The sequence below is a fragment of the Lethenteron reissneri genome, unplaced genomic scaffold, assembly GCF_015708825.2.
Source record: "Lethenteron reissneri isolate LAM-NWPU_2019-01 unplaced genomic scaffold, ASM1570882v1 scaffold_1639, whole genome shotgun sequence".
Taxonomy (NCBI): Eukaryota; Metazoa; Chordata; class Hyperoartia; order Petromyzontiformes; family Petromyzontidae; genus Lethenteron; species Lethenteron reissneri.
The window spans coordinates 777,325-803,260 of NW_026891376.1; the positions used below are offsets into that span (position 1 = coordinate 777,325).

Here is a 25,936-nt window from a genome sequence, read left to right on the forward strand (position 1 = left end):
ATCCTGTGAGTGTACAATTTGATTAAACTTCATTTACTGAGTGAATACAAGACCACTTATATGCTGATGTCCATTTTATCATAGCTGTGATTCATTCAGCCATTCACTCACTCAGCCACAAACTCACTCACACACTCACTCAACGACTCACTCAACTACTCAGCCGCTCACTCACTCAGATTCACTCACTCAACCACTCACTCAATAATTAACTCAACCACTCACCAATCATTAACACCACTCAACCACCCACTCACTCAATCACTCAACCATCACACTCTCACTCAACCATTCACTCACTCAGCCACTCACTCAGCCACTCACTCAGTCACTCAACCACTCGCTCACTAAACCACTCGCTCATTCAACCGCTCGCTCACTCAACCATTCACTCACTCAACCACTCGCTTGCTCACTCAACCACTCACTTGCTCACTCAAGCACTCGCTAACTCAACCAATCACCCAACCACTCGCTCAACGATTCACTCAACCCCTCACCAAACCACTCACTCAACGACTCACCAGAATCCTCTCGGCTTGGGGACTCACTTAACCACTCACTTAACCATTCACTTAACCACTCACTAGAGCAAACCACTCACATCACTTAATGACTTACTCAACCACTCAACCAATTACTTTCTCACTCACTCAGCCACTCACTCCTTCACTCAGCCACTCACCCTTTCACTCAGCCACTCACTCATTTAGCCACTCACTCAGCCACACACTCAACCACTCAGCCGCGCACTCACGAAGCTACTTACTCACGAAGCTACTTACTCACTCAACCACTCACTCACTTAATCACTTACTCAGCCACTCAACCATCACTCTTTAACTCACTCAACCATTCACTCAATCAGCCACACTCACTCAACGACTCACTAACTTAACCGCTCAGCCGCTCGGTCACTCTATCTCAATCACTCAACCACTCACTCATTCAAACCATTCCCGAATTCATTCAACCAGTCACTCAACCATTATGTCGCTGGACGAGTCCCACCTTGATGGGTCTGCGACATTTCTTTCCAGAGTTATTGGCAAAAAACCACAAACATCCCAGAATCCTCTCGGTTTGGGGTCCAAATGTTGTCGCTTATTATATCCCATGAGAAACATCGCATCGAATAAATGTGATTGGATTCTCCCCGCCTGGACGAGCAGAATTGAATATGTAAGTATCAGGGTTTGGATCAAACCTACAACCTCCTGTATACCGGGCGAAGTAGTGAACTCGTCACCCGGGTCGCCCTAATCCATTCCCGTATCTCTTCTTCTGTGTGTGTGCTACAGGCGGGTGTCTCAGATTGCCAGCACCATGTGATGGGAGCTCCAGGGCATGCTGCGTGCTCGCCAGGAGGGGCTGGGCAAGATGGCGTAGTCGCTGGAGCAGCTGCGGGCGCGGCACCGCCGCTCTCACCCTGGCGGAGTGCAGCAACACAGTGGGGCGGCACCAGCGGGACACTCTGGACAACGCAGCCAAGGTGCGCGCCAGCCACTCACTCACTCATCCACTCACTCACTCAGCCACACATACAACCACTCACTCACTCATCCACTAACTTAAACCACTCACTCAACCATTCACTCAACCATCCACTTACTCAACCACTCAATCAATCACTCACTCAGTCATTAACTCAACCACTCACTCAACCACACACTCATGCGCTTTAAACACTCACTCATTGGTTCAAACACTCACTCATTCAAATACTCATTCAACCACTCACTAATTCACTCAACCACTCACTCACTGAACCACTCACTCGCTCACTCAACCACCCGCTCGCTCACTGAACCAATCGCTCCATAAATCACTCATTCAGCCACTCACTCAACCATTCACTCACTCACTCAGCCACTCACTCAACCAATCAATCACTCAATCATGAATTAAACCGCTCACTCACTCAACCCCTTACACATGGGCTCATCACCTGTGTCTCAACCATCTTACTGAGTAACATAACTCTTTTTTTAGAAGTGACCTGGCCACAAGTGATAGGTCAACAACGTGCCTTATGTGGAAATTTATAGCAGCCAACTACTCTAAATGCCTGTTTCTAAATGTGTAGGGAAAATCCAGAGGACCAGAATAAAAATCCACTTGACCACGGAGAGAACATGCAAACTCCAAATACACAGGTGTCAGGGTTGGGATCTAACCGACAACCTCCTGTATACCAGACGAGGTAGTTAACATTGTATCCGGGCAAGCCGTACATCGAGCTGGAGTGGACCATGCGGCCCATCCCTATCGCGTGAGTGGCTTCCACAGTTGTTATTGTGTTCATATGTGTGTGGTCTGCTTGTGTGTATGCGTGTGCCGCACTGCGCTATGAACCCAACATGACCAGGCTGTTGCCCCGCTCGCCCGACTCGTTGTGAGGCTTGCCCACCCCCCAGGGCGTTGTCGTGAAGATACCGCTGGGAGGAAGAATATCTCACAATACTGGAAGAGATGAGGACTACACAGTGATTAACTGAGTGGGTCTGTGAGTGAGTTAGTGGATGAGTCGGTGGGTGAGTCAGTGGGTGAGTGGGTGGGTCAGTGGTTGAGGGAGTAGGTGAGTGAGTGTGTTAGAGAAGTGGGTGTGTTGAATGTGAGTGAATAGATGAGTGTGTGGAGCAGTGGATTGTTGAGTGAGTCGTTGGGTGAGTGAGTAGGTGGGTGTGGGTTAGAGATTGAGTGGGTGGTGGGTGATTGTGTGAATTAGTGGGTGGGTGGGTGAGTGAATGGTTTGAAGTGATTGATTAGGTGAGAGAGTTGGTGAGAGGTGGGTTGGTGAGTGGATGAGAAAATTGGTGGGTTACAGATTGAGTGGGTGGGTAACTAGGTGATTGGGAGGGTGAGTGGGTGAGTGGCTTATTGGGTGAGTAAGTCGGTGGGTGAGTAGGTGAGTGCCTGGATAAGTAAGTGAGTGTATGGGAGCATGAGTGGGTGGATGGTTGAGTAGGTGGGTGAATAGGTGAGTGGGTGGTGGGTGGGTGAATTAGTGAGTGACTGTGTGAGTGAGTGCGTGGGTAGGTCAGTGCGATATTGTGTGGGGGAGTGGGTGAGTGAGGGCTTGAGTGAATAGGTTAGTGGGCGGGTGAGTAGATTGTTGGGTGAGTGGGTGGGTGGGTGAGTCAGTTAGTGGGTGGGTGAGTGAATATCGAAGGTTGAGCAGGTGAGTTGTTAGTGTGTGATTGGGTGGGTGGGTGAGTCAAAGAGTGAGGCACCACGGTGGCGACATGTTAACTACCTCACCTAGTATACAGGATTTTGTGAATTCGATCCCATCCCTTCCACCTGTATATTTGGAGTTGGCATGTTCTCCCTGTGGTGTGGATTTTTCTCTGGGTCCTCCAGGTTTTCTCTCCATATTTAAAATCAACATTCATTTAGAGGATGTGGCTGCAATGAATGTCTCCATGATAATCCACTTCGTTAACCTATCATTTGTAACCAGGTCACTTCTGAAAAATATTAATTTAGTTATCTGAACCAGAGGTCGCAACCGGGTACCCGATACCCGTACCCTACCCGATACCCGGCTACCCGTACCCGGCCGGGTACGGTACGGGTAGCCGTTTGTGACCCTGGGCGGCCGGGTACGGGTACGGATAGGCCCTGAGGCACTGGTGAGTAACCGTTTGTCACTCATTTCGGGTAGGGTATGGGTACGGGTAGGGAACGGGTACCCGTACCTCTGATCTGAACCTTTTCTGGTAAAATAAAAAATATTGTTTAATTTAGTTTATTGGGTGGGTGAGTGGGTAGGTGGGTTATTGAGTGATTTGGTGGGTAGGTTAGAGAATGAGTGGGTGAATGGGTGGGTGTGTGAGTGGGGGTGTGATTAGTTGAGTAGGTGAGTGGGTGAGTAAATTGTTGAGTGAGTGGATTAGAGATTGAGTGGGTGGCAGGGTGAGTGGGTTTGTGAGTGGATTGGTGGGTGTTTGAATGGGTGAGTGGGTGGAGTGCCGTGGTGGCGAGCTGTTAACTACCTCGCCTTTTATACAGGAGGTCGTGAGGTCGATCCCGACCCTGACACCTGTATATTTGCATGTTCTCCCCATGTTTCCGTGGAATTTTCTCCAGGTGCTCCGGGTTCTCCCTCCACATTTAAAAACATGCAATTATAGAATTTGGCTGCTATCACTTTATACGTGAAAAGCCACTTAATTGAGTTGAATATTTGTGGTCAAATGGTTTTTGAAAAATATCTATATAGCTGAGTGCCTTACCTGGTAAAATAAAAAAGCGTAATTTTCATTTAGTGTGCAAAGGAGTGGCTGGGTCGGTGAGTGGATGAGTGAGTGCGATGTTTGATGGGTGTTTTATTTAACTTTTATTAATTTACATTTTTTTACCTACGTGACTTTACCGAAAAAACCTAAGAATAGTTTAATGGGTAGTAGGTCAGTGGTGGGGTGAGTGAGTGTGGGCTAGAGATTGAGTGGGTGGCTTGGTGAGTGGGTGAGTGTGTGCTTGGCTCGGTGGTTGAATGAATGGATGGTTGAGTTAGTGGGTGGGTGTTTGAGTGTGTGTTATCGTGGGTGGGAGAGTCAGAGAGTGGAGTGCCATGTTGGCAAATTGTTAACTACCTTGCCTGGTATTTTTAAGTTCGTAGGTTCGATCCAAACCCTGCTTCTCAAAACAACCTATATAGCTCAGTGGGCCTTACCTGGGGATTTTTTTTTTAGATTTAGTTAAGGGTGTTGGTGAGTGGGCAGGTGGGTGAGTGCATCAGTGTGGGTTTGAGATTTAGTGGGTGGCTTGGTGAGTGGGTAAGTTCGAGTAACTCAGTGGTTGAGTTAGTGGGTGGTTACGTTAGTAGGTGATTAAATTAGTGGGTGGGTCAATAATTACGTGGGTAGTGGGTGAGTGGCTGAGTGGCTGAGGGAGTCGGCGGGTGGTTGGCTGGGTGGGTGGGTGAGTAGGTGGGTTATAAATTGAGTAGGTGGCAGGGTGAGTGGATCTGAAAGTGGGTGAGTGAGTAGGTGCACGGCTGGGTGAGTTAGTGAGTGGATGGTTGAGTGAGTGGGTGAGTGTGTGGGTGCATGGATGTGTGGGTGGGTGAGTGTGTGTGGGTAGGAGGTTAGGTGGGTAGTGCGTGAATGGATGGGTTAGAAATCGAGTGAGTGGGTTAGTCACTGGGTGAGTGAGTGGATGGGTGGGTTTGTGAGCTTTGGTTAAGAGATTGAGTCAGTAGCAGGGTTTGTGTGTGGTTGAGAGATTGAGTGGGTGGTTGGGTGAGTGGGTGGGTTAGAGATTGAGTGGCTCGGTGAGGGAGTATTGGGTGGGTGAAGTGAGTTGGTGGGTCAGTGAGTGCGTGGGTGGGTGATTCAGTAAGTGGGTGAGGGGTTGGGTGAGCGATGGGTTGAGTGGGTGTCTTTTTTGTTCGTGAGTTTGTGGGTGGGTGAGTTGGTCAGTTAGTGGTTGGGTGAGTAAGTGGGTGGGTGAGCAAGTGAGTGAATGGGTGTGTTGGTAGGTGAGTGTGTAGCTTGGTGAGTGGTCGTAGGGTGAGTGGGTCGGTGAGAAAGTGGTTAACGGAGTGAATGGTTGGGTGGGTGGGTGAGTTGTTGACTGAGTGGGGTCAGCGAGTGGGTGGGTGAGTTGATGTGGGAGGTTGAGTGGGTAAGTTAGTGTTTGAGTTATTGGATGGGTGAGTCAGAGAGTGAGGCGCCAAGGTGGTGAGACGTGCACTGCCTCGCCTGGTATACAGGAGGTTGTGGATTCGATCCTGACCCTGTCGCCTGTATATTTGGAGTTTGCATGTTCTACACATGGTCACGTGGATTTTGCTGCAGGTCCTCCGGGTTTTCCCCTCTGCATTTAGAATCAACATGCGTTTAGAGGATTTGGCTGCAATAAATGTCTATGTGATAAGCCACTTCGTTTATCTATAATTTGTTCACAGGTCTATTCTGAAAAGGATCTATATAGCTCAATGGGCCTTACCTGGGGAAATAAAAAGTAGTTTAGTTTAGGGGGTAGGTGGCTCGTTGGGTCGGTAGGTCTGTTGCAGGTCGAGTAGGTGGCAGGGTGAGTGGGTGAGTAGGTAAGTGGCTGGGTGAGTGGGTGGACTGGTGAGTGTGTGAGTTAGAGATGGAGTGGGTGGATGGGTGGGTGTATGATTGGGGGAGTGAAATGGTGAGTGGATGGGTGAATGAATTGTTGAGTGAGTGAGTCAGTGAGTGGGTGTGTAGGTGGGTGCGTAGGTAAGTGGTTAGCAAGGTGTGTGGGTCTTTGAGTGGGTATGTGGCTGAGTGGGTATGTGGCTGAATGGGTATGTGGCTGAATGGGTATGTGGCTGATGGGTATGTGGCTGAATGGGTATGTGGCTGGGTATGTGGCTGAGTGGGTATGTGGCTGAATGGGTATGTGGCTGAATGGGTATGTGGCTGAATGGGTATGTGGCTGAATGGGTATGTGGCTGATGGGTATGTGGCTGATGGGTATGTGGCTGAATGGGTATGTGGCTGAGTGGGTATGTGGCTGAGTGGGTATGTGGCTGAATGGGTATGTGGCTGAGTGGGTATGTGGCTGAATGGGTATGTGGCTGAGTGGGTATGTGGCTGAATGGGTATGTGGCTGAATGGGTATGTGGCTGAATGGGTATGTGGGAGTGGTATGTGGCTGAGTGGGTATGTGGCTGAATGGGTATGTGGCTGAATGGGTATGTGGCTGAATGGGTATGTGGCTGAGTGGGTATGTGGCGAATGGGTATGTGGCTGATGGGTATGTGGCTGAATGGGTATGTGGCTGAGTGGGTATGTGGCTGAATGGGTATGTGGCTGAGTGGGTATGTGGCTGAGTGGGTATGTGGCTGAGTGGATATGTGGCTGAGTGGGGTATGTGGCTGAATGGGTATGTGGCTGAATGGTATGTGGCTGAATGGGGTATGTGGCAGAGTGGGTATGTGGCCGAATGGGTTATGTGGCTGAATTGGTATGTGGCTGAATGGGTATGTGGCTGAGTGGGTATGTGCTGAATGGGTATGTGGCCTGAGTGGGTATGTGGCCGAATGGGTATGTGGCGAGTGGTATTGGCTGAGTGGGTATGTGGCTGAGTGGGTATGTGGCTGAATGGTATGTGGCTGAGTGGGTATGTGGGGCTGAATGGGTATGTGGCTGAATGGGTATATGTGGCTGAATGGGTATGTGGCGGAATGGGGGATGGTGGCTGAGTGGGTATGTGGCTGAGTGGGTATGTGGCTGAGTGGGTATGTGGCTGAGTGGGTATGTGGCTGAATGGGTATGTGGCTGAAGGGGTAATGTGGCTGAGTGGGTATGTGGCTGAGTGGGTATGTGGCTGAGATGGCTGAATGGGTATGTGGCTGAATGGGTATGTGGCTGAGTGGGTATGTGGCTGAGTGGGTATGTGGCTGAGTGGTATGTGGCTGAGTGGGTATGTGGCTGAATGGGTATGTGGCTGAGTGGGTATGTGGCTGAGTGTGTATGTGGCTGAGTGGGTATGTGGCTGAGTGGGTATGTGGCTGAGTGGGTATGTGGCTGAGTGGGTATGTGGCTGAATGGGTATGTGGCTGAATGGGTATGTGGCTGAATGGGTATGTGGCTGAGTGGGTATGTGGCTGAGTGGGTATGTGGCTGAGTGGGTATGTGGCTGAGTGGGTATGTGGCCGAGTGGGTATGTGGCCGAATGGGTATGTGGCCGAGTGGGTATGTGGCCGAATGGGTATGTGGCCGAGTGGGTATGTGGCCGAGTGGGTATGTGGCCGAGTGGGTATGTGGCCGAATGGGTATGTGGCCGAGTGGGTATGTGGCTGAATGGGTATGTGGCTGAATGGGTATATGGCTGAATGGGTATGTGGCTGAATGGGTATGTGGCTGAGTGGGTATGTGGCTGAGTGGGTATGTGGCTGAGTGGGTATGTGGCCGAATGGGTATGTGGCCGAATGGGTATGTGGCCGAATGGGTATGTGGCCGAATGGGTATGTGGCCGAATGGGTATGTGGCCGAAAGGGTATGTGGCTGAATGGGTAGGTGAGTGGGTGGCTGCGAGTCAGAGAGTGGAGCCCCATGGTGGCGAGATGTTAACTACCTTACCTTTTGTAAAGGAGGTTGTGGGTTCGGTCTCGATCTTGATGCCTGTATATTTGGAGTTTGCATGTTGTCCTCGTGGTTCATGGATTTTTCTCCGAGACCTCTGGGTTTTTTGTGGCCACGTTGCTTCTGAATAAGATCTGTATAGCTCTGTGGGACTTGCCTTGTAAAAAACAAAATTTAGTTTACAGTTAGGTGAGTGGGTATTTCAGTGCGTAGGTGGGTGAGTGAGTTGGTGGGTGGTTAGGTTAGTAGGTGAGGTGCTGGGTGAGTGAGTTGTTGGGTTAGATATGAAGTAGGTCATAGTGTGAGTGGGTGGGTTGGTGCGTGAGTTGGTCAGGGAGTGGGTGGGTGAGTTAATGGGTGGGTTGTTGGGTGAGTGCGTTAGTGAGTGCATGTGCAGGTGGGTGCGTGGATGAGTGGCTTAGTGAGTGGGTTATAAATTGAGTGCGTGGCAGGGTGAGTGGGTTTGTGAGTCGGTTAGTGGGTGGCTTTAGTAGTTGAGTGGGTGAGTCAAAGAATTGAGCGCCACGGTGGCAAGATGTTAAATACCTCGCCTACTATACAGAATGTTGTGGGTTCGATCCCGACCCTGACGCCTGTATATTTCACTCCACATTTAGAAACATGTAATAAGAGGAATTGGGTGCAATAAATGTTTACAGTGACTTTGTTGAACTATCATTTGTGGCGAGGATGCTTCTGAAAACAATCTTTATAGCTCAGTGGGCCTTACCTGGTAAAATACCGCTGGGAGGAAGAATATCTCACATTACCAGAAGAGGTAAGGACTACACATAGAGTGGGTGATTAACTGGGTGGGTCTGTGAGTGTGGGTCAGTGATCGAGGAAGTAGGTGAGTGAGTGTGTTAGAGATTGTGGGTGATAGGGTAAGCCATGGGTGACGTGAGTGGGTGTGTTGTTTGGGAGTGAATAGACGAGTGGTTGGGTGAGTGGGTGGGTGGGTAGGTGAGTGGGTTAGAGATTGATTGGGCGAGTTAGTGGGTGGCTGAGTGGGTGGGTGGGTGAATGGGTTTAGAGATTGAGTGGGTGGTGGGTGGTTGGGTGAATGAGTGGGTGGGTTTGTGAATGGTTGAGGTGAGTGAGTGGGTGGGTCAGCGCATGAGTGGGTGTGGGAGTGGGTGAGAGGTGGGTTGGTGAGTTGGTGAGAGGATTAGTGAATTGGTGGGTTCGAGATTGCGTGGCTGGGTGAGTGAGTCGGTTAGAGATTAAGTAGGTGGCAGGGTAAGTGGTTGGGTTGCTTAATGGGTGTGTAGGGGTGTTAAAGAGAGGGCCCGTTATGCATGGCAGCCTATGGAAAACAAACACAGTGGGCGGGGCTACGTAAGTGCACGAGGAGGTGCCCTCTACGACGTCCGAGCCAGACACCCTGGGGGGGGCTGGTTCGAACGTTATGATCCCCCGGGGCCCCACCCCTCAGGGAGGGGTTGGGTATAAAAGGGGATGTTCAAAGGGCTCGAGTCAGTTATGTTTAAGCTAAGGGAAGAAGACTGAAGACGTCTTAGATAGAGCCCTGGACTCCCCTAGTTCGATGTCCTTTTCAGGGCCGGACAGGACTGAGCCAGCGGCGTGGTCCCGAAAGCCAGAGCCGGTGCTCTTGTAAGAGCTGGTCTGGAACTCCGGGTACCGGGCCCGACTTACCAGTGTCGGGCCAGTTAGCCTCCCCTAGCCCATTAGTGGAGGATTCGGGGCTAGGACAGAGTTAGCTAGGGGTGTATCCCGAGTTATACGGGTGAGGGGGCCGATACCCCCTCGAGTGTGTATATGCCCACTGTCGTATTGTGAAATAAATATACGTGTGCCTCAACCTCGGCGTCAAGCGTCTTCACCGGTACTTCAACTGGTGTCAGAAGTAATTCGAACATGGACACGCGGAAAACAGCGCGGGCCAAAGTACCGCAGGAGGAAGACACTGCCGAGATCGTCGAGCCCGAGACGGCTCCACAAGACAAGGTGCAGCCGGGGCCTGACGCCTCCTTACCGGGGCATCGAAATGAAGAGGGGCCGCAGCCAGACGCGTTACGGCTGGCTCACGGGAGGCTGGCGGAGCTGCTGTATGCCGCTGCCGCCACGCTGGAGACCATCACGCGACTAGGGGCCGGTGATCCAACACGGGGCGAGGCGAGCCAACGACCAGGGCGCCTTCCCGCCATTTCGGAGCAGTCCGAATTTGAAATTCCCGCCATCGACGCTACAGCTGTTCGGGGCGTGGCCAGCCTAGACATCCGCTCCGACATCGCCGTCGCTGAAGCTGCAACGTCATCACAAGCGCGACAGGCGATCCCATCGGCCGTTCGCACCGACGCACAGCCGAGTGGTGGTGACATCAGCCTGCGGGAGTCCACAACGACCGCTGCGCTTCATCAGAGACTGCCCCCGCTGAAGGAGTTCATCGGCGCGGAGGGGGACTGGGCCGGTTTTCGCCGACGTTTCCTCGCCCATCAGGAGATGGCGAAATGGTCCGATGAGGAGGCTCTCTGCGCGCTGCCGGCGCTCCTCGACGGCGACGCGCTCGCCGCCCTCACATCGGCGCCGAGAGAGAAGCGGTCTACGTTACCGATGGCACTACAGCTGCTGGGCGGGGTCTATGGACCATCGGCTGAATGCCGACAGCAATTTTACGACCGCAAGCGGGGTGAGAAGGAGTCGCCCCTAGTATATCGGACGAGCCTCCTGGCGATGGCTAAGTCGGCCTTCCCTCGTATGGACGACGACGGCGTGGACGCGATGGTCACGGAGAAGATCCTCCTCCTGGCAGACGACCTTGACATCGCGGTCGTCGCCCGGGAGGACGAGGAGATGACATCGCTCCAGGCGGCGCGGCTCCTCCACGCCAACCTCCTGTCACTGCGGCGGAAAGCCAGCAGGGCATCGGCGGGGCGTGCGGTGGCTGCAGCCACCATTCCGACGGAGGAGCTCTACGCCGTCGACCACCGACCGCAACAGGCGACAGGAGCACGGTCGGGCCGGGACGGGCCGGGCCGTTTCAACCATCCGTCTCCTCCAACGGCGCTCCCGCGGTGTTTCAACTGCGGCGTCCGGGGCCACGTCGCCTCGGGGTGCCGCGCTCCTCGACAGCGCGGGACGACACCTCAACGGGACGACGGGCCTCATCACAAGCTCCACCATCATAACCCGGTGCATCAGGACTGACGGGCTCACGCCCGACCACCCCTCCTGGGGATACCGACGGTCGCGCGGCATCGGATGAGGACTCACTCCGGGACGGACAATTGCCACCTGACGGTTCGCCACCCGGGGTTACCCCGTGTGAGGGGCCCGCTGCAAGGACGCGCGCAAAAATGCGCAGACTGTTATGAGGCCGGAAGATGTGTACATAGGTTGTGTTCATCGTGTGTTGTGTGGGTGGTGTGTTCCCTGCCCATTGAATGTACATATGTTGGGTTCATTGTGTGTTGTGTGGGTGGTGTGTTCCCTGCCCATTGAAATGTACATACGTTGGGTTCACCTGGTGTTGTGTGTATGGTGGGTTCCCTGCAAATTGTATATAGGTTGTTTTTTTTACGGAATTCGTATTTATTCAAGGGGGGGTGCGTCGGGTTGTTTTCTCTTCTTGCTGTTGCATTTTGTTGTGTTCTTGTTGCTGTTCTTGTTATTGTTGAAAAATAGTGAGGCACACGCGCGGTCAAGGTGTAAATGCACTTTTATTGTCATTTTTGTATGTTGGCAGCCGGGACGGCTGCAAGCTATGTGGGGGGGGGTGATGTAGGGGTGTTAAAGAGAGGGCCCGTTATGCATGGCAGCCTATGGAAAACAAACACAGTGGGCGGGGCTACGTAAGTGCACGAGGAGGTGCCCTCTACGACGTCCGAGCCAGACACCCTGGGGGGGGCTGGTTCGAACGTTATGATCCCCCGGGGCCCCACCCCTCAGGGAGGGGTTGGGTATAAAAGGGGATGTTCAAAGGGCTCGAGTCAGTTATGTTTAAGCTAAGGGAAGAAGACTGAAGACGTCTTAGATAGAGCCCTGGACTCCCCTAGTTCGATGTCCTTTTCAGGGCCGGACAGGACTGAGCCAGCGGCGTGGTCCCGAAAGCCAGAGCCGGTGCTCTTGTAAGAGCTGGTCTGGAACTCCGGGTACCGGGCCCGACTTACCAGTGTCGGGCCAGTTAGCCTCCCCTAGCCCATTAGTGGAGGATTCGGGGCTAGGACAGAGTTAGCTAGGGGTGTATCCCGAGTTATACGGGTGAGGGGGCCGATACCCCCTCGAGTGTGTATATGCCCACTGTCGTATTGTGAAATAAATATACGTGTGCCTCAACCTCGGCGTCAAGCGTCTTCACCGGTACTTCAGGTGTGTGAGTGGGTGGATGAATAGGTGAGTAGACAGGTGCATGGTTTAGTGGGTGGGTGAATAAGTGAGTGGGTGGGTGAGTGGATTGTTGCGTGAATGTGTGGGTGGTTGAGTTTTTGGGTAGATGGGTGTGTGAATATGGGAGGAGAGTTCGTGTGTTAGTGGGTGGGTGAGTCGGAGAGTGTGGCACCATGGTGCCGAGATGTTAACTACCTCGCCTAGTATACAGGAGGTTGTGGATTTTATCCCAGCCCTTCCGCTTGGATATTTGGAGTTTCTATGTTCTCCCCGTGGTCGTGTGGAATTTTCTCCAGGTTGTCCCTCCACATTTGAACATGCATTTATATAATTTGGTTGCAATAACATTCTTCATGAAAAGCCACTTAATTGAACTGTCATTTGTGCTGAGGTGGCTTCCGACAAAGATCTATAGCTCACAGCCTTACCCAGTAAAATGAAAAACAATTAAATATTAGTTTATTGTGTGGATGAGTGGGTCGTGCGTGAGTGGGTGGGTGCGTGGGTGGATGAGTGAGTGGATGGGTTGATGCGTCGTAGGTGAGTCGCTGAGTGAGTGAGTGGCTGGGTGCATGAGTGTGAGTTAGAAATTGAGTGGGTGGCTTAGTGAGTGGGTCAGTGTATGAATGGCTCAGTAGTTGAGTGAGTGAGTGGGTGATTGAATGAGTGGGCAAGTGTGTGGGTTAGTGGGTGGGAGAGTCAGACAGTGGGGCACCATGGTGGCGAGATGTTAACTACCTCGCCTGGTATGCAGAAGGTTGTGGGTTTGATCCCGACCCTGACACCTGTATATTTCCCTCCACATTTAAAATCAACAAGCATTTATAGGATTTGGCTGCAATACATGTCATAAGCCACTTCGTTGACCTATAATTTTTAACCAGGTCATTTCTGAAAAATATGTTTAGCTCTGTCGGCCTTACCTGGTAAAATAACCACAATTTAGATTTAGTTTAGTGTGTTGGTGAGTGGGCAGGTGAGTGCGTGGGTGGGTGGGTGAGTGGGTGAGTGGCTCGGTGGTTGAGTTAGTGGGTGGTGGAATGTTTTGGTGGTTGAATTATTGGGTGGTTGAGTGATGGGTGGGTGAATAATTACGTGGTTAGTCGGTGAGTTGCTGAGGGAGTGGTTGGGCGAGTGGGTGGGTTAGAAATTGGGTGGGTGGCATGGTGAGTGGATGTGTATGTGACTGGGTGAGTAGGTGAGTGGCTGGGTGAGTATGTGAGTGGATGGATGAGTGAGGGGGTGAGTGGGTTTGTGGATGAGTGAGTGTGTGGGTAGGAGGTTACGTGGGTAGTGGGTGGGTTATAAATTGAGTGAGTGGGTTAGTGACTGGGTGAGTTGTAGTTGAGAGAGTCAGTTTAAATTGAGTTGGTGGGTTAGAGATTGACTGGCTCGGTGAGTGAGTGCTGGGTGGGTTAGTGAGTTGTTGGGTGGGTGAGTGTTAGTGGGTGGATGATCGACTGGGTGGGTGGTTGAGTGAGTAGATAGGTGGGTGGGTTGCAGTGACGTGTGGTGAGGTCAATGGCTGGGGAGGCACTGGCTTGTGTCAGAGCCAGATTCACACACTGAGGGGGACGTGGCCTCACGGAGGGGGGCGTGTTAGACGCATCCCCCTCAGTGAGGAAAATGTGATGGCTGCCTCCCCTGGTGCTTTTTCATTGCAGTTTCATGACGAGACCAGCGAGCCTAAATATCTTTATACACATACGTGAAATAAGTTACCTGGAGTATGGAAGGCGAGGACATGAAATGAAGGGGTCTACAAACATTACATTGGTGACATACTGTAATAGTGACAGACACGCGCTTATTGCCCGCGCTCCATCCAGTTACTGAGGGGTTGCGTAATCAGGGGAGGCTGAGCTCATCGCTGCCTCACCTCTCATCTCTTCCTGTATTTCCAGCGGAGCTCCGCAAATTTGGCGATTTTGACTATAAAAATGATTGGAATCGTACAGAAATGACATTTATAACACAGATCAGTGGAAAAATCTTTAATTTTATTTTATTATTCTCTTTTTTTTACTTTTCGTAACAACTATTGTCATTGGAGTATGACAGGTGAGGCTCTGCCTCCCCTGACCGCACGTCGCTGGTGGGTTGGTAGGTTGGTGAGGAAGTGAGAGAGTTAGTGGGTACGAGATTGAGTGGGTGGCTGGCTGAGTGGTTGAGAAGATGGGTGTGCGATTTCATGGGTGAGTGAGTCGGTGAGTGAGTGGGTGAGTGGGTTTTTGTATGGGTGAGTGCTTCAGTGGGTTCATGAGTGAGTGGATGGGTTATTGAGTGAGAGGGTGGGTATTTGAGTAAGTGGTGTGCGTGAATAGCTGAATGGGTGGGTGTTTGAGTGAGTGAGTCAGAGAATGGAGTGCCACGGTGGTGAGATGGTAACTTCCTCACCTAGTATACAGGAAGTTGTCGATTCGATCCCCACCCTTCCGCCTGTATATTTCGAGTTTGCATCTTCTCCCTGTGGTCAAGTGGATTTTTCTCCGGATCCTCGGGGTTTTACCTCTGCATTGAGATTAAACTTGCATTCAGAGGATTTGGCTGCAATGCATGTATATGTGATAAGCCACTTTGTTTACCTGTAATTTGTAACAAGGTCGCTTTTGAAAAAGATCTATATAGCTCTGTGGGCCTTAGTTGGTACAATGAGAAATAGTTCAGTTTTCGTTTATTGGGTGGGTGAGTGGTTGGTGGGTGATTGATTGAGTGGGTGGTTGGGTTGGTGGGTGAGTGTGTGAGTTAGAGAGTGGGTGGGTGGATGGGTGGGTGTGTGAGTGGGGGAGTGAATAGGTGAGTGGGTGGGTGAGTGGAGTCTAGAGTGAGTGAGTGAGTGGGTTGGTGGGTGGGTCGTTGAGTTAATGAGTGGGTGTGTAGGTGGGTGCACAGGTATGTTCTTGAGTGGCTGTGTGTGCATGAGCAAGTGAGTTAGCGGTTGAGTGGGTGGCAGAGTGAGTGGGTGAGTGAGTGTGTGGGTGGCAAGGTGAGTGGGTGGCAGAGTGAGTGGGTGAGTGAGTGTGTGGGTGGCTTTAGTAGTTTAGTGGGTGGGTGAGTCAGATAATGAGGCGCCACAGTGGCGAGATGCAAACCCCCTCGCGAAAGCCGACGTGTTAAACTGGTATATTGGAATTCGTAGGTTTGACCCCAACCCTGATGTCTGTATATTTGGAGTTTGCATCTTCTCTCGTGGTCACGTCGATTTTCCTCTGATTCCTTCGGGTTTGTTTAACACGTAGACTTTCGCGACCAATATCATACATAATAGAGGTTTCTTTTTTTTTTAGATTTGAAGCTTTCGTGACTGCAAGGATTCATATTCTTAGGTTTTTTTCAGTAAATTCACGTAGGTAAAACATTAAAATTAATAAAAGTAAAATAAAATAAAAATCACGACGTTTCGGAGGCAACACAAGCTTCCGTCTTCAGGTGGAACCGTCACAGCCACGACAGCTGTATCAAGTAAATGAGAGATTGCAGGAGCTACCACTCCGTTTTTATAATGGTTGGAGAGGGGGGGGGAGGGCCAAGTACAGCACACTTTTTATTAATATGGTAAGGTGAGGCTTAAGAGGGTGAGCCTTTGTTATGGAGAGGTACGGTTTGTGACTCAACCTGTGACAAGGAGACAACAACTAAACATGGTAAACCTGTAATAGTTGTCTGTCAAATAAGATTGGCCAAATAAGTGTAGTTAAATCTTTTTTGCATGGTTAATCACATCTTTCCAATGATTACTCAGTTTGTAACCATCATCACGGTTGAAATTATGTCTGTGTTTGTATATTTGTATGGCTTCGTGTACAAACCTTTGATGGTAGCCAGGAGGTTTGCAGAGAACCTTGGTCTCGGAAAAGACAATTTCATGAGAGCCCACCGAGTTGTAGCAATGATCGGCAACGGCCGAAGAATCAGTTCTGCCGTGTTTCAGATCTGACTTGTGCTCGCGGACACGATCAGAAACATGACGTTTCGTTTCTCCAATGTAGCAATCACCACAAATGCAACTCAATTTGTAGACTCCAGGATACTGTAAGTCAGGAACGACATCCTTCACAGATGGAATCAGATCACGGATTTTATGCACTGTACTGAATCGGACTTGGATCTTATGTTTGTTTAGAATTTTGGAGATCTTTTTGGTCACGCATGCTATGTATGGTAACGTGATAGTTTTGGTCGGAGTTTCATGTGGCTGTTTCTGTGTGGTGGGAGAAACAGCTTGGCAGATAATGCGGTCAGAGTATCCGTTCATCCTGAGGGCCCGATGTACATGTCTTAATTCACCGGCCAGGTGGTGTTGGTCAGAAATGCCATGGGCTCTGTGGTATAGCGTTTTGATGAGAGAATTCTTTTGAAATGGGTGGTGGGGCGAATCCGGTTTCAAGTAGGAATCTTTCGATTTAAAGCTTTCGTGACTGCAGGGATTCATCTTCTTGGTTCTTTCGGTAAAGTCACGTAGAAGGGGAGTAATAAAATAATAAAAATAAAACATAATAAAACAATTCTCACGACGTTTCGGCCACAACGCAAGCAGCCGTCCTCAGGTGAAAACCAGGTCCGTCGAGGCGACAGAGTCTGAATGAAACAGCACACGGGCTTAGAGCATATATATAAGCTGGGCGCATTGACAAAGGAATTTGCATATCAACAGGAATTTAGCATATTTATGGGAAATGCAGGAATGTAATTAGTACTGCATATGCATGTGCATTATGCAGGATTAACAGCATCAAAGGGAGCTGCAGTTACTGCTGCTGCAGCAGTTGCTGCTGCTGCTGCAGTTTCTGCTGCTGCTGCAGTTGCTGCTGCTGCTGCAGTTGCTGCTGCTGCACTTGCTGCTGCTGCTGCACTTGTGCAGCAGCAGCAGCAAGTGCAGCAGCAGCAAGTGCAGCAGCAGCAGCAAGTGCAGCAGCAGCAAGTGCAGCAGCAGCAAGTGCAGCAGCAGCAGCAACTGCAGCAGCAGCAGCAACTGCAGCAGCAGCAGAAACTGCAGCAGCAGCAGCAACTGCTGCAGTAGCAGTAACTGCAGCTCCCTTTGATGCTGTTAATCCTGCATAATGCACATGCATATGCAGTACTAATTACATTCCTGCATTTCCCATAAATATGCTAAATTCCTGTTGATATGCAAATTCCTTTGTCAATGCGCCCAGCTTATATATATGCTCTAAGCCCGTGTGCTGTTTCATTCAGACTCTGTCGCCTCGACGGACCTGGTTTTCACCTGAGGACGGCTGCTTGCGTTGTGGCCGAAACGTCGTGAGAATTGTTTTATTATGTTTTATTTTTATTATTTTATTACTCCCCTTCTACGTGACTTTACCGAAAGAACCAAGAAGAAGTAGGAATCTGTGTGGGTGGCTTTCCTGTAGACAGAATGTCCCACGGATCCGTCAGGCCTCCTCTCAAACAGAATATCCAAGAATGGTAGTTTACCGTCTTTCTCCACTTCCATGGTGAATCTGATGGATGGGTGTCTAGAATTGATGTGGTCCAAGAAGTGGTTCAATGCTGGGAGGCCATGTGGCCAGATGACGAAAGTGTCATCCACATACCTCTTCCACAGGGAAGGACGCAGGGTGGATGTCTGGATGGCGTCTGATTCAAACTTTCCCATGAACATGTTGGCTATAACTGGTGACAAGGGGGAGCCCATAGGGGTACCCTCATTCTGTTTGTAGAAGGTGCCATTCCAGGTAAAATAGGTGTTGGTGAGGCAATGCCTAACCAGCGCAGGTACATCAGAATTCAATCCATGTTGGACTAAGTCCTCAATTATTGTTAGGGTGTCCGGTACTGGGACTTTGGTGAACAAAGATACTACATCAAAGCTGACGAGGATGTCATCAGGAGATAGTACCATGTCCTTAACCATAGAGACTAATTGGGTTGAGTTGAGTACTGCCGAAGAGGTCTTGCCTGTGAAGGGGAGCAGAGTATCTGATAGAAAACGGGCTAGTTTGTACGTAGGAGAGTTTATCATCGACACGATGGGTAGTAGCGGCGTGCCTTCTTTATGGATTTTGGGAAGACCATAGAGTCTGGGAGGTCTAGCCGCCGATGGTTTTAGAGAGGGACGTTTGCTTGGTTCGATTAGGGAAGTCGAACTCGTGATGATACTGTTTCTCAGATTGATGTAGCCCTCAGAGGCATAGGACACATCCATGCAGATGTAGCAAGAGCTGAAATAGCTACTATTCTTAAGAATGCTAAGAAACCCACTAGTAACATCAGCAAAAACGAACGCTCTGAACTTGCGGACCTAAAAAAGAGAGATGATATAGTCATCCTCTCGGCAGACAAGGGCACGGTCATCATGGATAAAGATTCATACAACAACAAAATCCTGGACCTTAATGATGGGAGTTACTCCAAAATTAAAAACGATCCCACTAAAAGCCTAACGACAAAAACCAACAGTATGGGCTCCCCCTTGTCACCAGTTATAGCCAACATGTTCATGGAAAAGTTTGAATCAGACGCCATCCAGACATCCACCCAGCGTCCTTCTCTGTGGAAGAGGTATGTGGATGACACTTTCGTCATCTGGCCACATGGCCTCCCAGCATTGAACCACTTCTTGGACCACATCAATTCTAGACACCCATCCATCAGATTCACCATGGAAGTGGAGAAAGACGGTAAACTACCATTCTTGGATATTCTGTTTGAGAGGAGGCCTGACGGATCCTTGGGACATTCTGTCTACAGGAAAGCCACCCACACAGATTCCTACTTGAAACCGGATTCCCACCACCACCCATCTCAAAAGAATTCTCTCATCAAAACGCTATACTACAGAGCCCATGGCATTTCTGACCAACACCACCTGGCCGGTGAATTAAGACATGTACATCGGGCCCTCAGGATGACCGGATACTCTGACCGCACTATCCGCCAAGCTGTTTCTCCCACCACACAGAAACAGCCACATGAAACTCCGACCAAAACTATCACGTTACCATACATAGCAGGCGTGACCAAAAAGATCTCCAAAATTCTAAACAAACATAAGATCCAAGTCCGATTCAGTGAAGTGCATAAAATCCGTGATCTGATTCCATCTGTGAAGGATGTCGTTCCTGACTTACAGTATCCTGGAGTTTACAAATTGAGTTGCATTTGTGGTGATTGCTACATTGGAGAAACGAAACGTCATGTTTCTGATCGTGTCCACGAGCACAAGTCAGATCTGAAACACGGCAGAACTGATTCTTCGGCCGTTGCCGATCATTGCTACAACTCGGTGGGCTCTCATGAAATTGTCTTTTCCGAGACCAAGGTTCTCTGCAAACCTCCTGGCTACCATCAAAGGTTTGTACACGAAGCCATACAAATATACAAACACAGACATAATTTCAACCGTGATGATGGTTACAAACTGAGTAATCATTGGAAAGATGTGATTAACCATGCAAAAAAGATTTAACTACACTTATTTGGCCAATCTTATTTGACAGACAACTATTACAGGTTTACCATGTTTAGTTGTTGTCTCCTTGTCACAGGTTGAGTCACAAACCGTACCTCTCCATAACAAAGGCTCACCCTCTTAAGCCTCACCTTACCATATTAAGAATAAGTATAACCCGTAAAAACAAAGTTTTTCACTATAAATCCTTTATATGCATGGCAGCGAACTTAATATAAAGGATTTAAAAATATATTCGCCTGTGGAGGACGCGGGGATCGATCCCGCGACCTTTGGCATGGGAAGCAAGGGCGCTACCAACTGCGCTACTCCGCCACGGCCTGTGGAGGGGTTACGCTCTGGGCTCTTATACTGTGACGTTCAGCCAAAGCCAAGAATGAGTTCTTTTGAATATATGTAAAATATTATTTTTTTGCCTAAAAAGTGTAAAATTTTGCGAATTTTTTTTCACGAACATTAATTGTCTGGCACAACGAGTCTGTGTGGAAAATGTCAGCTCGATTGGATCATGGGAAGTGGGTTAAAAAACGACCGAAAGATTTACACGGTCCTAAGCAAGCAAGCAAGCACGCAAGCAAGCGAACTTAATATAAAGGATTTAATAAAAAACAACCGAAAGATTTGCACGGTCCTAAGCAAGCAAGCAAGCAAGCACGCAAGCAAGCGAACTTAATATAAAGGATTTAAAAAGTGTGCTGTACTTGGCCCTTCCCCCCCCTCTCTCCAACCATTATATAAACGGAGTGGTAGCTCCTGCAATTTCTCATTTACTTGATACAGCTGTCGTGGCTGTGACGGTTCCACCTGAAGACGGAAGCTTGTGTTGCCTCCGAAACGTCGTGATTTTTTATTTATTTTACTTTTATTAATTTTAATGTTTTACCTACGTGACTTTACCGAAAAAACCTAATAATAAGAGGTTTCTTTTTTGGGTTAGATCGCATAAATATATAAATGTGTCGTTAAAACCCACCACCACCCGACACAGCCAACTAGTAAGGGTTGTCACGTACGCAGAACATGCCAATTTGTAACTAGTACAACTCACGGTGTGTTGGAGAGTCAAGCCACAACATTTACAATCTGAGTACGACGTTTCGCCAGTAATTACAACTAGCTTCATCAGGCAACAGCCAGATTTGTGGAGACATTCACTTGTTTCGTTCCTTATATAGAGGCGTAGATGTGGTGCCTGTTTTTATCATTTGCCTGTTATCATTCGCCTGTTATTAAGTTAAAGTAGAAATTGTTATTATTGTTGTAATCACGTTATCAGTATAGAAATAATTGTTATTATGTTAAAAGTAGAAATAATTATTGTTATCAAGTTCTAAGTGGAAATAATAATTACTGTTCTCATTCGCCTGTCGTTATCATTTGCCTGTTGTTATTTTTCGCCTATTGTTATCAAGTTAGAAGTAGAAAGTTATTATTATTGTTATCATCCACCTGGTGTTGGTACTGCACGTCTCTAATCCAGCACTGTGGAAGGTAGCGAGGGCTGGTGAATCACCGCACAATGATGTTGGCAAATCCCCTTCCCGTGGGCGTCGAGGTGCCATAACCTGACTCGCCAGGAGAAGGCAGTAGAGCAAGTGGACTAATCGCCATCTTCACCTGTACAGGGATAGAGTGTTTCACCCTCGCACGCATGGGTTTTCTCCGGGTACTCCGGTTTCCCCCACTGGTATAAACACTCGTCATTAATTAGTGCATAATGCCTCCATAGAGGACCGCAGAGCTTGGACAATTGTTGGTACTGGCTCACCACGTGGCTTCCTTCCTGCACGGCTGTGGTTCCTCATGCCTCTGAGTCGTTCTTGTGCGCGCTATAAAACTTTTAATTATTACTATTATTCGCCAGGCGGTGGTGTTGCAAGCCTGTGATCCAGCAGTGGAAGGCAGCAAGGGTGAGTGGATCACACAGTGAATGTTGTGAAACCCCCTTCCCGTGGGCATCCAGGTGCCTTCTCCTGGCTGGCTGGCCAGGAGAAGGCAGTACAGAAAGTGGGATAATCGCCATCTTTGCCTATACCAGGGGTCCTCAAACTACGGCCCGCGGGCCACATGCGGCCCGCCGAGGACATTTATCCGGCCCGCCGTGTGTTTTTGCCGCGGCTGCCTGTCTGTTACTTTTTTTCTGCATGAGAAGGACGGTCATTGGTGGAAGAGTGAGAGGGGGCGGAGTTCCCCCCAATCAGACTGCATTGATGGGCAGTGCAGTCTGTATGTCTCTGTGTGGGCAAAGTTATTGCTGGTATATTGTTTTTGTAGCGCTGTATATATATTGGTATTTTACTAATAGCAACTTTGACTCCCTAGGAAACAATGATGTCAAGAAAGAGAAAAAATTACTCGGAGTGTAGGATATTCAAAGAACAGTGGACTTATGATTACTTTTTCATGCAGTACAAGGAAAGAGCTGTGTCTGATATGCCAGAATATAGTGTCTGTGTTCAAAGAATACAATTTACGTCGACACTATGAAACTCAACATAAAGATAAATATGATTGTTTGGTCGGAGAAGTGAGAAAAGATAAAATATTAAAACTGAAAAATACATTAACAACTCAGCAAAATACTTTTGTGAAGCAGAAGCAGCTAAATATTTCATCACTGCGAGCAAGTTTTCAAGTTGCCAAGCTAATAGCGTGCACTCGCAGACCATTCGTGGAGGGAGAATTTGTTAAAGAATGCCTTCTTTCTGTTGCCAAAGAGATGTGTCCAGAGAAGGCCGATTTATTTAGTACAGTGAGTCTTTCAGGACCTACAATTACACGGAGGATTGAAGAAATGGGAGACAATTTGCATCAGCATTTGCAAAACTCCACAAAAAAACTTTCCTATTTTTCGTTGGCACTCGACGAAAGCAATGATGTTCGTGATTCTGCACAACTTCTAATTTTTATTCCTGGGACGAATGACTATTTCGAAGTCACAGAAGAGCTTGCTGCACTGCAAAGCATCAAAGGAACAACTACAGGAGAGGATATCTATGAAAAGGTTTGCCAAACTTTGAATTGTTTGGAGCTGAACTGGGCTAAACTAGCCAGTGTGACAACTGATGGTGCTCCTAGCATGGTGGGGTCTAAGAAAGGAGTAATTGCTCGCATTAACCAAGAGATGGACAAACATAACCATTCTCATCCAATAGCCATACACTGCCTCATCCACCAACAAGCGCTGTGTAGTAAATCACTGAAGTGGGACTCTGTTATGAAAATTGTGGTATCTTGTGTTAACTTCATTAGAGCTCATGCACTAAACCACAGACAATTTCAGGAATTTCTGTCTGAGCTAAATGTTGACTATGAAGATGTTCTGTACCACACAGAAGTCCGTTGGCTGAGTCGAGGGAGAGTTTTGAAACGTTTCTATGACTTACTTCCACAGATTACAGCTTTTCTGCTTTCAAAAAACAAAGAAGTACCAGAGCTCAATGATGCAGAATGGAAATGGCACCTTGCCTTTCTGACAGATGTAACAGAGCTACTCAACAGTTTCAATGTGCAACTTCAAGGAAAGGGGAAGCTCATCTGTGATATGCAATCACATGTCAAAGCATTTGAAGTAAAATTAGGCCTCCTCATCAAACAAGTGAAGGAGGAAAACTTCTGCCATCTCCCCACAACTCAAAATCTGTTAGCAGAAAAACCATTGGTTGCATTCCCAAACAAAACATGTGTGGATTCATTGGAAAAAATGCAAAAGGAGTTCCAATTTAGATTTAAAGAGCTTCATCTCCATGAACAGGACATACAGCTTTTCCGTAACCCATTTTATATTGACATTGAAAATGTGGATACAATTTACCAAATGGAACTGGCTGAACTGCAGAATTGTGACTTTGAAAGACGCATTCAAGTCAAGCAGCCTTCATAATTTCTATGCATCTCTCCCCTCTGAGACATATCCTCATCTCAGGAACCATGCACTCAAAATGGCATCCATCTTTGGCAGCACTTATGTCTGTGAATAGACTTGTACCAGAATGAAACATTTGAAATCTCCAACCAGATCTAGACTAACGGATACACACTTGCATCACTTGTTACGACTAGCAGTGACAAATATGGAACCGGACATTGACCATCTCATTAGCCAAAAGCAGGGCCATAGTTCCCATTGAAATACTGGAAAGTTTGTTGATTTAACTTTACTTGTTCTTCATTTTAAATATTGTATTTGTTCCCGTTTTGTTTCTTCACTTCAAAATAAGATATATGCAGTGTGCATAGGAATTTGTTCATAGTTTTTTTAAACTATAGTCCGGCCCTCCAACAGGCCGAGGGACAGTGAACTGGCCCCCTGTTTAAAAAGTTTGAGGACCCCTGGCCTATACGGTTTAAAGTGCTGCCCCACGGGTTTTTTCCAGGTGCTCCGGTTTCCCCCACTTGTGTAAGAACTCATCATTCATTCGTCGAAAACTTAAAAAAAAAACTATTCAGGACCCGACTGTGACTCAGTGTGGTTTTCCTGGAGTAAGTCTATTTTATTATTATAAAGAATTAAAGGGGCTGTTTAATGACACGACTAGAGAGCTGGCTTGCACTGCGAGGAACTTAATATTCAACTTGAATTCCGCAACCCTCAATGGCCTTTTTAAGTTAAATTTGTGCATGTAAGACTCGCACAAACAACCATACCCAGAAACCCATAGACCCCAACAGAGACCCATATATTCCTACAAACACTCAGACTCACACAGCGACCCCATACTCACAGAGACCGATAGACATGCACAGAGACCCATAGCCTCACACAGAGATCCATACACTCAAAGGCCCAAAAACTCACACAGAAATCCATAGATTCGCACACAGAGATCAATAGATTTTTAATTTGAATATTTATTTATACTGGATGAATCTGATGAGCTATAACGATCTGTTTTCACAGACGTCCAATCGGGTGGGTCAGAAAATAACAACAAATATACAATACAAAAACATCACAGGAAAGGTAAACAAATTGTTTCGAAATATACTAATTAAACTGAACTCTTTTTATCTTACCATAGACTCATACAAACATGTTGGACTCGCACAGAGACCTTAACCACTAAACCTCGAACAATTAAAACCCTCTAAACCCCTAACTATCTAAATCCATAACCATCTAAACCGCTAACCCTCTCAACCCATTTACCCTTACAACCCTAATCTTTAAACCCCTCGCCCTCTAAAAGCTTAACCTCTAAACCCCCAAAACACTAACCATCTCAACCCCTAACCCTCTAAATTCCTATACCCCGAACCCTCAACCCCTTTACCCTTAAAACCCTAACCCACCAAAACCCTCACTCTCTAAACCCCTTATTCTTTTAACCCTAACCGTCTAAGCCATTAAAAACCAAACCCTCTAAACCCTCTGAATCCCTAACCCTCTAATCATTGAAACCCTAACCTTCTAAAACCCTAAATCCCTAACATTCTAAATACCAACCAATCTAAACCACTACCCTCTAAAGAACTAACCCTCTAGACCCCTAACCCTCTGAACTCATAACCTCCTAAATCCTCAACCTCTAAAATCCTAACCCTCAAAACCCTAACGTTCTAAAAACCTAAATCTGTAACCTAATCCCAACACATTTAAACCCCAACCCTCTAAAGAACGAACCCTCTAGAAGCCTAACCCTTAAAACACCTATGCCCCTAAAATGCTAACCCTCTAAACACATAATCCACTACACCCGGAACCCTCTAAACCCATAAAGGTTTTTTTTTGTTAGATTATGTAAATATAAACATGTCGTTAAACCAACCACCACCCGAAACAGTCAATTAGTAAAATTTGTCACATCAACAAAAAGTGCCATTTAGTGTTGGAGACTAACCCAAAAAAACACTTTATTATGGACAATATTAGTTGTGAAAGTCTAGGTGTTAAACCCTCAACTCTCAAACCACTAAACCCCTAACACTGTAAATCACTAACCTTTGAAACCCCGATACCTCTAAACCCCTAAACCTTATAAACTCCTAACCCTCTAAACCACTACCCCTTTAACAATAAACCCCATAAAATATCTAAACACCTAATTCTCTAAACCGAGAATCCTTTAAACCCATATCCTTCTAAACT

General features: G+C 48.0%; 1 protein-coding gene across 1 annotated transcript in view; it reads left to right on the forward strand.

Annotated features, from left to right (window-relative positions):
- The window catches only part of LOC133338994 (uncharacterized), a 227,763-nt gene that overhangs the window by 196,375 nt on the left and 5,452 nt on the right, over positions 1-25,936 (forward strand). Inside the window, exons 5-6 of the mRNA XM_061547132.1 lie at positions 1,302-1,492; positions 21,713-21,758. Coding sequence (XP_061403116.1) covers positions 1,302-1,492; positions 21,713-21,758 — 237 coding nt within the window. The remainder of the gene's footprint in view (positions 1-1,301; positions 1,493-21,712; positions 21,759-25,936) is intronic.